We start from the raw sequence: 19,004 nt of genomic DNA on the forward strand, positions 1-19,004 counted from the left end.
CTCTCTCTCTCTCTCTCTCTCTCTCTCTCTCTCTCTCTCTCTCTCTCTCTCTCTCTCTCTCTCTCTCTCTCTCTCTCTCTCTCTCTCTCTCTCTCTCTCTCTCTCTCTCTCTCTCTCTCTCTCTCTCTCTCTCTCTCTCTCTCTCTCTCTCTCTCTCTCTCTCTTCTCTCTCTCTCTCTCTCTCTCTCTCTCTCTCTCTCTCTCTCTCTCTCTCTCTCTCTCTCTCTCTCTCTCTCCTCTTCTCTCTCTCATAGATGTACCCTCCACGCGACAGAAACATACATCAAACCTGGCATTGGTTCATGGACCAAAAACTCTGCCAAACGGCCATAATGTCCAGCAGTAATTACATTCCTGTGAAGGGGAAGAGAAAAGGAACAGCATTTTTGTGAAGTCCTCCTCTGGAAGTGTAATCAGAGTGCAGTACACATCACATCCAAGCCTGGGCCAGTCCAGGCCAGGGGAGGCAGCTGGCAGCTTACACCAAGCTAATGCTTTGACCAACCTGCTTATGGTTTTGGCACATCTCAAAACACATACTAGCACTACAAATACAAGGTCACTATGTGTAGAACAACACACAATTGGCCTTCAGTGTACAGTATTAGGGGAAAAGGTTTGGTTTGCATTGTGTTGCAACTTGTACTGTATATTGACCTCGTATTTGTCATTTTGTGGACATAATTTCTTATGTCTATTACTGTGCAGAATAAACTGGGTAAAATTGTAATTAATGGCTTGATTAAATCTAAATAGCAAACAGTTGTGTCATGAGATGTTTTTTATTTTAATTTTTACCATATCTAAAGTTGAGTTGACACAATTAAGATAATATCATGGTAACTTAATTTCATAACATTTGGAAATTTTTCGAACTACATAGACAAAAACCTTTAATTAGCTGTAATTAGTGCTAATTTGCATGTCTGTAATAAGACGGAGCATAGCCACAATCTGAGTTCCCTTTTTAACCCTTTATCTGTCGGTTCAAGTGTTCCACACTATAACGAATCACACTACAGCTGGTTCTATAGGATTTCACATACTCTACATTCCCCTCAAGCGTTAGCTTGGACAGTTGTTTGTAGAGTCAAACCTACTTAGGGATATAGGTAATCACAGGTTTGTCTGTGTCTATTCAGGATTAATATAATATCATATTTGTCTTATAGATGCTTGAAGAAGTTGCTCCTAATTTGTACAGAAACATTGAAAATGAATAGCATTTTTCCTCTCGCTATTTTATCATAGAAGTGTGGTGGTACCCTTAGGTGACAAAGAAATAAGAAAGGGGGGGGCGAGTGTGGAGAATTGAGGCAGCCATCCCTAGAGCTTGGGGCGGATCTACAAGTTGGTATTTAATGAAGACTGTGACCAGGGAACATTACGCTGCTGGGCTTATTTATTATCATGACAGGGCGGAACAAGAGTTTTAATATTAAACTACTGGAAACCATGAAAATTGCCCAAAGGGAGAGCAACAGCATGCCACCGAGACACAGGTGCCACACACAGTGACAAGAGATAAGGCTAGTCCCTTACTTCTCCTCCATCTCCTCCTCCACCTTTCTTTCTCTCTCCCTCCTCCATCTCCTCCTCCACCTTTCTTTCTCTCTCCCTCCTCCAACTCTCTCTCTCTCTGTCCTCCTGCATCTTCCCCCCTCTCTATGTCTCTCACTCTCACACACACACTCTCTCTCTCTTTTCCCCTCTCTTTCTCCATCTCTCTCTGTGTTACATAACACAAACACATTTAATATTAACAGAATTGTCCAGCTAGCTAGACCATGTAGAAAATAGTGAGTCCGTTCCAGATGTGACCAGAAGACCTTTACTTGTTATTGAGTGCATGGATTAAAATGTCTGCTGAGCAGTCTGTGACTATTTCTTTTATTAGAAGGATCCTGTCAGAATGGACAATGGCAGCGAGGCGAGCTGACTTCCCTTTCGCTCATGTGATTGGTTAACAGGTCTGTTTATGTTTAGGGGCCGACTTGGCTTTATCACATCTACACAGGTCTCTAATCCCCCCAGAACAGCAAGCAGCCTTTTGAGAAAGGAACACATGCGAGAAATACTAATCAAATGCAGTGGACTGCACCATCCGTGACACACACACAAACAGACACACACACACTCAAACAGACACAGATGCACGCACGCACACACAGAGACACACATACAGACACACACACACACATACACACCGACAAAGCCCCTCTTGTGATTTTGAGCTATATTCTGTGATTATTAACACAAGCAGCTATACGGTCATTGCTTCATTGGCCTTATCATGGTAAATCCTTTCCACACTTGGAATTCGAGAGCGAGAGAGCGAGAAAGAGAGGGAGAGAGACACAGAGACAGAAAAAAAGAGAGAGAGAGAGAGAGAGAAGAGAGAGAAAGAAAGAGAAAGAGAGAGAGAGAGAGAGAAAGAAAGAGAGAGAGAGAGAGAGAGAGAGAGAGAGAGAGAGAGAGAAAGACAAAATGTAATGTGTACAACATCTAAAGACCTGCATCACGACACATTTACAATTTTTATTGTATCATATCACATTTTTACTCATGTATTTGTATGTATTGAATGTTAGAGAGAGAGAGATAATTTAACCACAATTATCCTGGTGATTGGGACTGTTATTACTGGTAAGAGAGGTTGGGGGTAATGGTCATAATTGTTAAGTGAATACACTCTCTTTTAGGTTTTGTTCTTCTTTTTCTTATTGTCCACTTTCTCTCTCTCTCTCTCTCTCTCTCTCTCTCTCTCTCTCTCTCTCTCTGTGTCTCTCTCCCTCGCTCTCTCTGTGTCTCTCTCCCTCGCTCTCTCTGTGTCTCTCTCCCTCGCTCTCTCTGTGTCTCTCTCTCTCTCTCTCTCTCTCTCTCTCTCTCTCTCTCTCTCTCTCTCTCTCTCTCTCTTGTGTCTCTCTCCCTCGCTCTCTCTGTGTCTCTCTCCCTCGCTCTCCCTCGCTCTCTCTCTCTCTCTCTCTCTCTCTCTCTCTCTCTCTCTCTCTCTCTCTCTCTCTCTCTCTCTCTCTCTCTCTCTCTCTCTCTCTCTCTCTCTCTCTCTCTCTCTCTCTCTCTCTCTCTCTCTCTCTCTCTCTCTCTCTCTCTCTCTCTCTCTCTCTCTCTCTCTCTCTCTCTCTCTCTCTCTCTCTCTCTCTCTCTCTCTCTCTCTCTCTCTCTCTCTCTCTCTCTAGGAGAGGTCAAGTACATACAGACTTAAAGGAGATAATCCTCCACATTAGACCACAGACTAGAGCTAATACCAAATCAAATATTTTACCATTCAGAGGCAGAGTGGCATGTCTGCCAGTAAAGATCGACATCGGACTGAGGGTAAAATGCATGGGAACGTCTTAAGAGTGATATAGAACATAATATGTAGACGTTAAATTCTATCATTGGTAATGGATAGAAAAAAACGACGTAACACTTTATTTTGATAGCTGCTCTACAGACTATCAGAAACATTTCAACTATCTACCAACCCTAACCCTAGCTCTAACCCTAACATTAACCCTAAACTTAACACTTACCCTAGCCCTAATCTTAACCCTTACCAAATCACATTTTATTTGTCACATGCTTAGTAAACAGCAGGTGTGGACTAACAGTGAAATGCTTACTTCCCAACAATGCAGAGAGAAAGAAATTAAAGAAATAATAGAAAAGTTGTAATATATATACAATGAGTAATGATAACTTGGCTATGTACACGAGGTACCAGTACCGAGTTGATGTGCAGTGGCACGAGGTAATTGAGGTAGATATAGTGCAAGTATTCAGACATTTTGTTACGTTACAGCCTTATTCTAACATTTATTACATCTTTTTTTTTACATCAATACTCCATAATGACAAAGCGAACACAGGTTTTTTGATTTTTTTGCACATTTATATATTTTTTAAAACAGAAATGCCTTATTTACATAAATATTCAGACCCTTTGCTATGAGACTCTAAATTGAGCTCAGGTACATCCTGTTTCCATTGATCATCCTTGAGATGTTACTACAACCTGACTGTAGTTCACCTGTGTTAAATTCAATTGATTCGACATGATTTGGAAAGGCACACACCTGTCTATATAAGGTCCCACAGTTGACAGTGCATGTCAGAGCAAATACCAAGCCATGAGGTCGGAGGAATTGTCCGTAGAGCTCCGAGACAGGACTGTGTCGAGGCACAGATCTGAGGAAGGGTACCAAAACATGTCTGCAGCATTGAAGGTCCCCAAGAACACAGTGGCCAGCATAATTCTTAAATGGAAGAAGTTTGGAACCACCAAGACTCTTCCTAGAGCTGGCCGCCCGGCCAAACTGAGCAATCGGGGGAGAAGGGCCTTGGTCAGGGAGGTGACCAAGAACCCGATGGTCACTCTGACAGAGCTTCAGAGTTCCTCTGTGGAGATGGGAGAACCTTCCAGAAGGACAACCATCTCTGCAGCACTCCACCAATTATGCCCGTATGGTAGAGTGGCCAGACGGAAGCCACTCCTCAGTAAAAGGCACATGACAGCCCGCATGGAGTTTGCCAAAAGGGACCTAAATGACTCTCAGACCATGAGAAACAATATTCTCTGCTTTTAGCGTCATACCCAAGAAGACTCGAGGCTATAATCGCTGCCAAAGGTGCTTCAACAAAGTACTGAGTAAAGGTTCTGAATACTTGTGTAAATGTGACATTTCAGTTTTTTTTTTTTTATAAATTTGCAAAAAAATCCAAAAACCTGTTTTTGCTTTGTCATTATGTGGTATTGTGTGTAGATTGATGAGGGGGGGGGGACAATTTAATCCATTTTAGAATAAGGCTGTAACGTAACAAAACGTGGAAAAAGTCACCGCCTGGTATAGAGGTCCTGGATGGCAGGGAGCACAGGTGTTGTAGTACCCTCTTCACGAATGTGTTGGTGTGTTTGGACCATGATATAGCCTTAGTGATGTGGACACCGAGGAACTTGAAGCTCTCGACCCGCTCCACTAAAGCCCTGTCGATATGAATGAGGGCGTGCTCAGCCCTCCATTTCGTGTAGTCCACGATCAGCTCCTTTGTCTTGCTGACATTGAGGGAGAGGTTGTTGTCCTGGCACCACACTGCCAGGTCTCTGACCTTCTCCCTATAGGCTGTCTCATCGTCGTCGGTGATCAGGCCTACCACCATTGTGTCGTCTGCAAACTTTACGATGGTGTTGGAGTCGTGCGCGGCCATGCAGTCATGCCTGAACAGGGAGTACAGGATGGGACTAAGGACGCACCCCTGAGGGGCCCCTGTGTTGAGGGTCAGCGTTGTTGCTTACCATCAACATCTGGGGGTATTCTGTCAGGAAGTCCAGGATCCAGTTGCAGAGGGAGTTGTTCAGTCCCAGGGACCTTAGCTTAGTGATGTGCTTGGATCACACTATGGCATTGAACGCTGAGCTGTAGTCAATGAACAGCATTCTGATGTAGGTGTTCCTTTTGTACAAGTGGGAAAGGGCAGTGTGGAGTACAATAGAAATTGCATTATCTTTGGATCTGTTGGGGCGTTATGCAAATTGGAGTGGGTTCAGGGTGTCTGGGATGATGGTGTTGATGTGAGCCATGACCAGCTCTTCAAAGCATTTCATGGCTACAGATTTGAATGCTACGGGGCGATAGTCAATTAGACAGCTTACCTTGGCGTTCTTGGGCACAGGGACTATGGTGGTCTGCTTGAAACATGTAGGTATTACAGACTGGGTCAGGGAGAGTTTGAAAAGTTCAGTGAAGACACTTGCCAGCTAGTCAGCGCATGCTCTGAGTAATCGGTCTGGCCCTGCGGAATTTTGAATGTTAACCTGTTTAAAGGTCTTACTCACATCGGCTACAGAGAGTGATCACACAGTCGTCTGGAACAGCTGGTGCTGTCACACATGGTTCAGTGTTGCTTGCCTCGAAGCGAGCATAGAAGGTATTTAGCTCGCTTGGTAAGCTTGCGTCACTGGGCAGCTGGCGGATGGGTTTCCCTTTGTAATCCGTGATGTTTGCAAGCCCTGCCAGGTCTGACGAGCGTCAGAGCCGGTGCAGTACGATTCAATCTTAGTCCTGTATTGATGCTTTGCCTGTTTGATGGTTAATCGGAGGGCGTAGCTCAGTGCAGATGTTGCCTGTATTCCATGGCTTCTGGTTGGGATATGTACGTACGGTCACTGTGGGGTCGACGTCGTTGATGCACTTATTAATGAAGCCGGTGACTGATATGGTAAACTCCTCATTGCCATCGGGTGAGTCCTGGAATATATTCCAGTCTGTTCTAGCGAAACAGTTGTGTAGCTTAGCATCCGCATCACTAGACCACTTCCATATTGATTGTGTCACTGGCACTTCCTGTTTGAGTTTTTGCTTGTAAGCAGGAATCAGGAGGATATAGTTATGGTCCGATTTGCCAAATGGAGGGCGAGGGAGAGCTTTGTATGTGTCTCTGTGTGTGGAATAAAGGTGAAGAAAAAAAAGGTGACATGCTGGTAGAAATTAGGTCAAACGGATTACAGTTTTCCTGCAAAAAATCACAGGCCACTAGGAGCGCCACCTCTGGATGAGCATTTTCTTGTTTGCTTATGGCCCTATACAGCTTGGTGAGTGGTGGTAAATAGACAGCTACAAAAAATATGGATGAAAACTCTCTTGGTAAATAGTATGGTCTAAAGCTTAACATAAGGTATTCTAACTCAGGCGAGCAGAACCTCGAGACTACCTTAATATTGAAGATTGCGCACCAGCTGTTGTTAACAACGAGACACACACCACCCCCTTTGAGCTTACCCGACGCTGTCGTTCTCTCCTGCCGATGTATAGAAAAACCCGTCAGAATATTATCCATGTCCTACATGGCCAAGTATCCAAGAAACATATGTTTCACACAGCCCGTCCGTCTGGGGGTGGTACACACTGGTCCTTATTTGTTTGACCTGGTATAACTGACACAGGTCCTTCATCAGTCTGTACATGAACGGCGTGCCCTGGTCGGTCAGGATGGTGGCCGGGAGTCCCACTCGGGAGAACCTGAGATACAGTTATATCGTTGCCATCGACCTCAGGGGAATAGCCTCTGGGAACGTCGTTGCATAGTCCACCACCACCAAGATGTACTCATGTCCGTGCACTGAACACGGCAGGGGTGTCACCAGGTCCATGGCTATGCGCTCAAATGGGGTCTCTACAATTGGGAGAGGGATAAGAGGGTTACGGTATGTTCGCTTGGGAGCAGTGCGTTGGCAGGTGTCACAAGATTTGCAATACTTAGCGACATCTTGGGTAATCCTCCAATAGAAATGCCCCAGCAACCGTTCGGTGGTCTTCTCCCTGGCGAGGTGGCCCCCTAGTACATTGTGTATGGACCATGTGTAACACAACCTCTGTGTATGAACGGGGCACCATTAACAGTTCCTGTTCTACCCCTCTACGTTTGTCCACCCAGTACAAGAGACCCCGCTTGATGGCGTAATAAGGAGTGGTTAACTCACCTCCCGAGCCGATACTCCTCCCATCTATCCTCTTCACCTTCCGCATAGCCTGGCGAAGGTCGGGGTCCCGGTGTTTGGCGGTTCCGAATTGGGCCATTAGCTCTTCCAACAGGGAGAAGTCGTGCGTGTTGGGGTGAGGGAGGGGGTGCTCCTGGTCGGGGTCGGATGACTCCGTGCCATACTCCCTCCAGGTGCTCTCTCTCGATGACTCCTGAAACACCTGCCGTAACTGCTCCCTCTGGAGCTCATCGACTGGACTCAGGACGGGGTTCTGGTTAGATCTGTCCTCCTCCATGGTCTCCTGGAACAAGTGCCTCAGTCTGTCATCGGGGGAGTCTCCTTCTCCCCCTGGCCTGATGAGGAATTTCGGTTGCCCTGTCACGCCTCCTTAACTACATCCCGTCCCTTCCCATGCGGTGTGCACCGTCGAGTGAGTCTCCGGTTGGGCTCTGAGTGCACCAGTGCTTGGCGATTAGGGTTGTTCGGTCTCCATGCTCAATCGGGGCTACTCCCCCGCCCTCCTCCACAGAAGCTCGAACAGGGGGCAGTCCCTCCCCAGAAGCACTGGTACCTTCATTTGGGGAACAACCCCGACGATCAGGGTGGTCTTCCCGGCAGGGGTACGGAAGCTGACTTGGGCTGAGGGGTAGCGTTTGGTGTCCCCGTGGATGCAGGCTACCGCTGTTTCCGTCTCGAGACGGGGCACGTTGGACAGGATCCCGAATCTGGGAAGGCCTCCCAGTCCGTTCCTCTTACGCGCACCGGCACACGCCAAGCCGGGGCCAGCTCCGCATGCCAACATACTTGTGGCGCGGGACATTCCGTCCGGTCATGGGGGGAGTGGCTGAGGATTCAGTGGGCATAAGGACTTCTACACTGGGGCAGTGTCTAGCCATATGACCATACGTGTTGCACTTGAAACACTGTATAGGGCCCTGAGGTGTGGCCTTACTAAAAGTATTTTTACATTTTTAGTCTTTTTACATTTTTAGTCATTTAGCAGACGCTCTTATCCAGAGCGACTTACAGGAGCAATTAGGGTTAAGTGCCTTGCTTAAGGGCACATCAACACATTTTTCACCTAGTCGGCTCGGGGATTAGAACAACTCTTACCCACTAAGCTACCTGCCGCCCTCTACGGGGCTGGGTGCTGGCATTGTCGACCCTCTGGCTATACATGGGATGTACCACTGGTCTTCTCGCCCCTGCTAACGGCAGCAAGGCTTTTAGTAGACAAGTATAACTCGATGCCCTGGACTAGGTGGTCAACTGTAACTGGATTATCCTGACCGACTATTTTATGCATGGTGACGGGTAATTCCCTCAAACACTTGTCTACATTTTGGCCGTGGTTTTTGAGGGGCATAGCCACCCACTTACCAAACAGATAAGTTTGGAGACTCCTCTTCGGCGTACTTCCAGGCATGAAACCTTTGGGCCCGGTCTCTGGGGTTCAGCTGATAGAGGGACTGAATCTCCAGCTTTAGACGTTCATAATCCACGGCACCCCCTTCTTCAATGTCGTAGTACGCCGCCTGTGCTTTGCCTGTGAGCAGGGGAGCCAGAAGGCCCTACCAGTCATCCTGAAGCAATCTCTCTCTCTGCAGCGTTCTTTTGAAGGCCAGAAGATAGGCCTCCACATCGTCGTCCTCCGACAGACGTGGAATCAGCGCGCTGTTGTTGGGCCTCCTACGATCCCTGGGAGAAGGGCGGTCTGCTAGTTCAGACCTGAGGAGGTCTAGGGTCTCCTGTTGGGCGATGGCGCAGGCCGTTAGCTGACGTAGCAACTCTTCGCTCATGCCTATCAGCGGGTGTAGTGGGCTTCTGAAAGATAAAAAAGAATCACAGCCACCGGAAAGGGGATTGATTGTGGTCTTGCCTCAAGATGCCCGCATTCTCCACCAGTTGTGACGGATCAGCTTGTCCGAAACACCCTAACACAGGCGGGAGGGAGGCATAAAATGAACAGACCGGAGGCAGTGGTTGTGGTTCCTTTGCTTTTGTATTGTCAATAAACTGGTTTTCTTTCACCCGACAAAATGATTCCAGTACAGCGTCCACCGCTGAAACAACAGTGAAAAAAAAGGAATATAAAAATAAACTAAGCAGTTGACCTAAAGGCCGTGGCCAAACAGAGAAAACAAAACAACAAAAGGCTTCACCCGTCTTTAGACTATTGTCTACACATAACATTTACAGGGGGGACGCTTCTCTCTACCTATAGCCTGCCTTGCTTACCCGAGAGCCAAGGTGCATCAGAAGAAGAAGCTTTCTCTGAGGTAGGAGAGTACGACGTCCTCACAGGTCCCCATGTATGCTCTCAGCCCCGAGCTCATCTCCTGGCACACGTTTATAGAGGGAGACACAAAGCAATTAGTGGGCCCAGCTGTGTACTAATTGGCTTTACACTGAGTACCTATCCCCTGAAGAGGGTGCTGTCGTGTCGTCTTCCTCCGGCCGGTCACTGAATCTCACAGATATTACAGTTCTTCAGGTCCCGTTGATAGGATAGTCTCGAATGGAGCTTGTCCAGTTTGTTCTCCAGTGATTCTACATTTGCCAATAGAACAGATGGTAGAGGTGGAAAATTTACTCCCCACCGTAGTTTCATCAGGGTACCCGCACGTCGGCCTCTATATCGCCGTCTCTTTCTCTTCCCGAGTGTCGGGGATTATGGCCTAGTCCGGGGTGAGCAGTATGTCCTTTGCCGCCAATTGATTGAAGTAGAAATCTTCATCCAAATAGAGGTTAGTGATCGCTGTTCTGATGTCCAGGACTTCTTTTCGGTCATAGGAAATGATGGCGGAAACATTATGTAGTTAAGATCAGCGCAAAAAAAACACACAAAATAGCAGAATTGGTCAGGAGCCCGTAAAACGGTTGCTATACATTCCAGCGCCATTCTGAGACATTCCAGCACTATTCTGGACCTAACCCTAACCTTAGCAAGCGGTTGTTTATAAACAGTTTGTTGATAGTAAGACCACTTGTAGAGCATCTACAGATGGAATATCCAGACTATCCAAATAAAGTGTGACCAAATAAAGTTGATATTTTACTGAGATAAAACCAAAATGAAATGCGTTGTAAAAATGTTGCTGAGAATTCTCAACTCCAGTGGCGTTGAGTGGCGATGAGTTTTGGCAGAGTGTACTTCTAACAACATCGAGTCGGTATCAGTCGATACTTGTAAAAATTTCAATTCTTAAACGCGCACTCATGTATGTCCTGTGTAAAGGCGTTATTTTCTTTGGGTGCTGCAGTCTGTAGTTTTTGATAAAAATATAATTTTACGTGACCTCCGCCAAGGGAGTCGCTGTTTGTTAACAGAGGAGCAGCCCCGTCATTGCATGGCAGATTTTTAGGGTTTGGCAGGGGATGCATGGAATGCAATTTTTTTTCAAAAACAATGGATTCCAACTCCCACTGGTAACTCCATAAGAATCAGGACGAGCACAGGTACACAGTAAGTGTTACACAATTTATATTTATAAAAGTATCGAATGGTAGTGCATGTTTGAAATCGCAAGCTTCAAATTCCATTGGAAAACAGTGGATTACGCAATGCAATTTGACAGAGGTCACATAGAATTAAGTTTTTATAAAAAACTACAGATTTCAGCACTCAAATAAAATAACACCTTTACACAGGACAAACATAAGTACAAGGTACGCATTAAAGACTGAACATTTTCACAAGTATTGATTGACACCGACTCGATGTAGTCAGATGTACACTCTGCCAAAACTCCTCGCCACTCAACTCCATTAAGATGTGACGTACGTATTGTAGAGTTGAGAATTCTCAGTTAGTAAAAGTGTAAACATAGCATTGGTCTTTTTGGATATAAAAACATGTATAAGCATAATATGGATAGAGGCTCTTTGAGTATACTGTGTGTAACAAAATGCTAGCATGATGTTATGTAGCAGAACTAGAGCCTCTTGATTCCATTATTACCAAAACTGCGTCCCAAATGACACCCTATTCCAATAGGGCTCTGGTCAGTGGTAGTGCACTTATAAGGAATAGGGTGCCATTTGGGACGCACAACCAGTGTGGCCCTGCGTCCAGACATGAATCATTATAAACAGTCATGAAGGCAAAATCAAAGGGCTGCCCGCTCACTTCTCCCTTCTCCTCCGCCGCAGCCTGCCTCCCTGACTGTCCACTGCAGCCAGCCACTGACCCACCAACAGGAAACTTCATAAACAAGGGAACGAGAGAGAGAAAAATATGAAAATGAAAGACAGGGAAATAAAAAAGGCCAGGTAGCAGTTCTGAGGAGTTGTGATCATCATTCATCATCTTCATCCCCCAAGTGCAGATGGAACACTTGCTAAGCCATCATTTAGTGCTGGTGTTTACTGTGCCTACTGTGTTGGACACACACACATACACACACACACAAGCACACAAACACTGGAGGTGGGGGAAAGGGCTTTGTCAGCAAGTGGGCCTACGCTATTCTCCAACACGAGATGGGCCTTGGTAGCAAACACACACAAACACACACACACACACACACAAACACTGGAGGTGGGGGAAAGGGGCTTGTCAGCAAGTGGGCCTACGCTATTCTCCAATATGAGATGGGCCTTGGTAGCAAAGCATTCAGTGTGTGTGTTGTGTGTGTGTATGTATGGTATGTACATTTATCCTTGTTGATGCCAGTTTAGATTCCTGACAGAGATAGTCTCCTCCGCAGTAATTATCTCCTATCTGTAAGCTGTCAATTCTAAAACTCAGAAACCTTGAATCCATGACAACATCTAACTAACAAATGTACACCCTAGATAAACTGTATTCTCTCTCTCTCTCTCCTATTATTGTTATATCCTTAGCAGCTTCAGCAAGTCTTTAATTCCAACGACCCTGATGCAATGACAAAAAAACATTCGAAGTTACAGCAAGACCTTGACGTTCCCTTCGTGAGGAGGGTGCAAACTGAAGAAATAAGTCGAAGAATAGAACAGAGCAGTACAGAGAGTCAGTGTACTCTGTAACCTGTTAAAGTATCAACATTTATATTAGTGCTTTAACTGGACTGGACACATTATTTCTTTACACCCGCTAGCAGCATCATACTGATGCTACTGGGTAGGTGACAGAATGGCCCTGTCAGGGACTAAATAAATGAATGTCAAAGCCAAAGGATATTAGTCGGCTGTGATAAATGAAGAAGGATATTGTCTGTCAGTTTGGTCATTAGTCTCTTTCACCATTCACTCCTTCTCTGCTATCTCCCTCCTCCTCTATAGTCCCTCGAAGGCTAATACACACAGACACTGTTACTGCTACATATCTGCTACACTAATAACAACCAATAATATCTATCTAACCATTAACTATGATAATGCAGTCACAGTAGTACAACACTGTACATTGTGTTTGCCTCAGCCATTGACATTGAAGGAGTGACTTACGTAGAAAGTATTACATTTATTGTTAAGTCGAAAATCTCCCCATTTCCTCTAACCCTATAGAGACCTGCTACACACTGACTTCCAACTTTGCTGTTGTTCCAGGGAAGACGAACCACATCAGCTATCTTCCATGTGTCATTATATCTTCTAACATGTGTCCTCCCTCATCAGTAATGATTGCTTCATGCTAGTGCACAAGTAGTTTCACATTAAAATTTAAATAAGTTAAATCAAACGTAGGTGATTTTGACTGGATTCAGTGGTAGAGAATCATGGCTGTCAAAGCAGTCAGTGAGATCTGAGAGGTGTTGACTAATTGCTTGATAATTACACAGTAAATCATCTAATTAAGCCGACGGTTAATTAGGGTAAGCTTGCACAGCTTGCAAGTATATTTTGGTTAGGTGTAGGTGTGGATGTGTGTGTGGATGTGTGTGTCAGTAAATGAGAGAAAGATAGCTTGTGCAAGAGAGAAACTGCTAAAGAGTGAGACATAGAGAGAGAGAGAGACAAAGGGTCGAAGTTCAACGAAGCATTCCTCCAGACATATACAGTAACCATCTAACCATCCATAGCCTGTAGCCAATGGAACATCATACAGCTGAACCACTTGTAAAGCTTAAACATGAATAATAAGAGCTCGAGACATTACCTCCCCAACCTCCCTCCCGCTCTGTAGCGGAGCGTCATTATCCTTTGTTTGCCTTAGGACAGGCCCTGTTTATTTTACTACCGATCTGAAAATCTATGATGTGGAATAGAAAACAGCACAAAAGATCTGGCATCAGAACGCACTAGGCAGTCACACTCCAGCAGTTTGTATTTATTTAACAAGCAAATTAGAGAGGAAGTGGAGTTTGTATGGTGCCTGTATGAGTGTAGAGGGAGAGGAAAATACAGATGACTACAGACTCATTATCTACAGTTAGTTACATGTTTACCGGTTATAATATCTAATTTAATTGGGAGATCAAAGGAGTGGTGACTACCTCTTGCATGGCTCAGAGGGCAGAGAAACTACACTATATATACAAAAGTATGTGGACACCCCTTCAAATTAGTGGATTCGGCTATTTCAGCCGGTGTATAAAATTGAGCACACAGCCATGCAATCCCCATTGACAAACATTGGCAGTAGAATGGCCTTACTGAAGAGCTCATTGACTTTCAACGTGGCACCGTTATAGGATGACACCTTTCCAACAAGTCAGTTCTTCACATTTCTGCCCTGCTAGAGCTGCCCCGGTCAACTGTAAGTGGTGTTATTGTGAAGTGGAAACGTCTACAACAACGGCTCAGCCGTGACGCGGTAGGCCACACAAGCTCAAAGAACGGGACCGCCGAGAGCTGAAGCGAGTAAAAATCATCTGTCCTTGGTTGCAACACTGTTCCAAACTGCCTCTGGTAGCAACGTCAGCACAATAACTGTTAGGAGCTTCATGAAATGGGTTTCCATGGCCCAGCAGCCGCACACAAGCCTAAGATCACCATGTGCAATGCCAAGCATCGGCAGGAGTGGTGTAATGCTCGCCGCCATTGGACTCTGGAGCAGTGGAAATGTGTTCTCTGGAGTGACGAATCACGCTTCACCATCTGGCAGTTCGACTGACAAATCTGGGTTTGGCGGATGCCAGGAGAACGCTACCTGCCCCAATGCATAGTGCCAACTGTAAAGTTTGGTGGAGGAGGAATAATAGTCTGGGGCTGTTTTTCATGGTTTGGGCTAGGCCCCTTAGTTCCACTGAAGGGAAATCTTAATACTACAGCATACAATTACATTCCAGACAATCCTGTGCTTCCAACATTGGGGCAACAGTTTGGGGAAGGCCCTTTCCTGTTTCAGCATGACAATGCCCCCGTGCACAAAGCGAGGTCCATACAGAAATAGTTTGTCGAGATCGGTGTGGAAGAACTTGACTGGTCTGCACAGAGCCCTGACCTCAACCCCAATCAACACCTTTGAGATGAATTGGAACGCTGACTGTAAGCCAGGCTTTATCGCCCAACATCAGTGCCTGACCTCACTAATGCTCTTGTGGCTGAATGGAAGCAAGTCCCCGCAGCAATGTTCCAACATCTAGTGGAAAGCCTTCCCAGAAGAGTGGAGGCTGTTATAGCAGTAAAGAAGGGAACAACTCTATACTAATGCACATGAATTTGGAATGAGATGTTCGACAAGCAGGTGTCCACATACTTTTGGTCATGTAGTGTACGTGCCAGAGATCAGCTTTGTCTCCTAATTTCATCAAACTCATCCTTCCTTCCGGTGCCTAGCTACACCTCGCTGTGAGTTCATCTGAGTGTTACTTGGCGTGATACCATGCATCATTAGTACATCATTTTGTTTGTATTGGAAAACTGGAAAATGTATTTTTGGTAAAAACATTTTCTTGGTTAAGCTGAGACTTTGCTTGAAATGACAAAAAACAACAGCTGGTTTTGAAATTAAAGCACGTTATGGTGCCTTTAAGGACCTTCTTGATTCTTAGTAACCACAGTAATCCTGATATACAGTATATTCCAAGAAAACATACATCAATTATTATAGTATTATTGGCCTTCAAAGAATGCATCATGCACTTTTCCTACAGTTGGAAGTTTAAACAGTCTGAATCGTGCAGCAAAGCTTATTATGAGCCAAAAGCCAGTCCAGTTCCTACAGGATGAATAACAGGCTAATTACCATGACACGCGCACACGCACACACACACGGCTCCATGCTATTTACTAGTGGTTAAAACCATCAGAGAATCTGTGTGGCATCGGCAGAACACGACCTCCTCACCTCTTACTCTTAATAAAAATGCTGGAGCCGTTGATTAAACTGTGTTGTTAATTTGTAGAGTTAGATTTACAGAGTCGAGTGCATGAAGCAGAGGCCTGTGGAACTGTGTGTGTGTGTGCGTGAGTGCATGCGTCACCGTCGGGCCATAGGATGTGTGTTAACAATGTTAGGGTTACCATGGAGATGGAGTTACCTCATCACGGATACGTTTTTGTAATGTTGTAAATGAGGAGTGGGTAGGTCTGCTATTATCTCTCCCCTTAATTGCTTTTGAAGTAAATGCCAAGCATTATTCCATTGTTGTTGAGAGGAAGTTGCTTACGTTTGTTGGATGCACTAGATAAGTTCTATGAAACGTACTGTATCTTCCTCACTTGTGAAAAAGTACACGAAACCTGCAACTTGTCTTTTCTCTTAAAGGACAATAAAAACATAATCATTATCTTCTTTACCTGTGACATGTTACCTGTAACTCCAGTTAGCATTGATGTACTTTGGCACACCAGTTAAACCTGAATGCGGGAGCTTCTAGGACCAGGCAGTTACTGTACCCATCAGGGTTCAGCCAATTGCAGGTGTGAATCCTACCACCCTGAGACAGTCAAATGATTAACTGAGACAGTATGGTCCCTAGCTATTACAGGTAAACCTTCCTGCTGTAACGACCTCAGCAATGTGTGTGTGTTGTGTGTGTGTGTGCGCGTATATACATAAATGTGTGTATGTGTATTACTGACATCCATCTAAAGATGTGGTAATTAGCCACTGAAACATAACAACATGTATCACTCACAGGGATTTAACAGCTGGGTAATTGGTACAACGTAAGGAAAAATGTACTCGTCACTCCTGAGGAGGGAAACGGGCCTATAGATCAGAGGCTTGGGGGGACTGAGACAATGGCCCACTGGCCCCCCGTGCTCCTCCTTTTTCAGACATGGCTCTCACAGTTCACAGAGAGGAAGAGGCCAGAAGGTTGGCCTCGTGGCACGTTTTTCATATGCAACACAGTTCATTAATTCAGATTAACGGTAGACCCCCCTAGCTTTGTTTTATTCTCTCCCTTCTCTTCCTTATGCTGGGCCTTATAATAGCTAATTAACCATTCACATCACATTCTTTTCCTTTTTACACAAGCCCTAGAAACAGCCAGGACGACAATCCTCATATTCACCCAGCAATCCACTGTGCATCTCAAAGCGCTATCAATGGCAACACATTGTAATGTTATGATAGGAGCAGCCAGCAGTGAACGGCACTAGCGAGTGCAGAAACAGGATATTAAAAAAATAGGTCTTCTGTGTTTAAGTTGAAACGATAGCGAAGGAGAGCCGCCTGTTTCATTCATATTGACATTAAAAGAACTTCTTTATCGCTCTCCCTAAAGAAAGCTCCCCGAACAATCTAAACCAGCAGAGCACACAATAAGGAATAATATGATTTCTGTTTACTGAGATATCGGCTGGTATTTTGGCGCTACACTGACAGCCAATAGCTGCAACAGTATATTAGACCCCAATCTGGCATCTATAAATGTCAAGAGAAAGCGAAAGAGGGAGGACGTGGTGAAGGGGGTGGGGACGTCGCACATATGTGCAAAATTCTTAAAAAGACTAACAGAGTTTACATAAATGTATTCTGAGGCTGAATCATTATCATATGTGCAGCTGTCAATCTTGATGCTTCAGCTGAGAGCAAAGCGCCTAAGGATAGAATATAATACAACAAGCCTATACCCAGGTTGACCATGATTTCTCTCTGAACTCCCTTGGTAAGTCCAGGCATGGTACATTAAGCTTATTCAAAAGCCAGCAGTGGTGAAACCGTAGTAGCAACAGTAGCATACCCATCTATCCAGGCTCTTTCTCTCCTCACTTTCTGCTCTCTCTACAAAGAAACAGAAAGTTGACCTTTTCAAAATGACAAGGGGGCAGTCCATAAAACAAGTGATGGAGGCAGTGATATATTTTCATCAAAACAGGGATAGCCACGCTCGCCTCACGCTTTCTCTACATCAGGTATAATTTACAAACTCAGCGAGGCAATGTGCGCTTCCAGTCACAAATTAGCTGCATGGCTGATGTCGTCGGTAGGGCAAGATATAAAGAAGAAGTGAAAGCATCACCTCCTGAAGTTTGGGATCTGTTTTACGTTTTCTTCTTCTGCTCTCTTTGCTCCACTTGAATGTAATATCTAGCTCCAGCAATTAAATGGTACCAGCTACAGAACAAACATGCAGCATGTCCCTGCTTAATGCCCAATAGCCACCTACACACTAATATAAAGCTGTGTAGACGTGAGTACCTTGTCCAGGGAGAAGGTCTTGGTGAGAGCGAAGCCCCATCCTTCCAGGAAGGCCCTGCGGATCATGGCTGTGCTGGTGGTGGGGGGAGCGGAGGCCAAGCCAAAGGGGTTGGGGAACCTGATTCCACACATCTCCACACCTATGTCCACAGAGTCGATGGCACAGTGGAAGAGAGGGAGCTGGGGGACGCTGGACACCGTCTGGCCGTGGAGAGACTGGAAGGACAAAACATCCAGTTACAGTACTGTGAGATAACGACAGGAATAGGGTTGAAAAATTCCAGGAACTTTCCCAATACCCAGCTTTTCCCAAAATCCTGGTTAGAGCATTCTAGATCTCCTGCTTATTCTCTTCTGATTCCGGGAATATTACAACTGGGATGTCTGAAAAAACAGGGAATTTGTGGCAATCCTAGTTATAGAACTGTAAGATAACGAGAATACCACTGGTATTATGATGAAAGTCAAGATACAGCAGTCATATATCCAGCAGCCTCCTCATCCTCCCTAGGCGCCCAATGTCCCAAATGGCATCCTATTCATTACACAGAGGCCTTGTCAAAATTAGTGCACTATATAGGGAATAGGGTGCCATTTGGGACGTATCCCTAAGGTCAACATACAACAGCCATCCATCCAGCAGCCTCTTCCTCTCCTCCTCCTAATTAGCCCAGCGATTATCACAGACCTCTTATTGCTTTTGTAATGATGTCACCGCCGCATAATGAACGAGGAGGTGTCATGCTGTGTGTGTATGTATTTGTGGGTGTGTGTGTCATGCTGTGGCAAGGCGGCTGTTACATGACAGCCGGTATTCCCCTTCGAGGGATTTGGCATGTGGAGGAATACACGCCAAACACACGCCAAGCAACACGGGGGAAAACAGCAGCAGGGAACATGTAAATACAAAAGATGGTGATTATTAGGAATACTGGGGGGTTCCAGAGTTCCAACCAACAACAGCTTTAGCTGTCAAGATGTTGAAATGTTCTGGATCGTCATCTTCCC

At 45.3% G+C, this 19,004-nt stretch overlaps 1 protein-coding gene across 1 annotated transcript in view; it reads right to left on the reverse strand.

Annotated features, from left to right (window-relative positions):
- Positions 1 to 19,004, reverse strand: part of LOC121549908 (dihydropyrimidine dehydrogenase [NADP(+)]-like) — a 212,733-nt gene that overhangs the window by 70,633 nt on the left and 123,096 nt on the right. Inside the window, exon 13 of the mRNA XM_041861880.2 lies at positions 17,997 to 18,212. Coding sequence (XP_041717814.2) covers positions 17,997 to 18,212 — 216 coding nt within the window. The remainder of the gene's footprint in view (positions 1 to 17,996; positions 18,213 to 19,004) is intronic.

This window comes from Coregonus clupeaformis, chromosome 34 (genome assembly GCF_020615455.1).
Source record: "Coregonus clupeaformis isolate EN_2021a chromosome 34, ASM2061545v1, whole genome shotgun sequence".
NCBI lineage: Eukaryota > Metazoa > Chordata > Actinopteri > Salmoniformes > Salmonidae > Coregonus > Coregonus clupeaformis.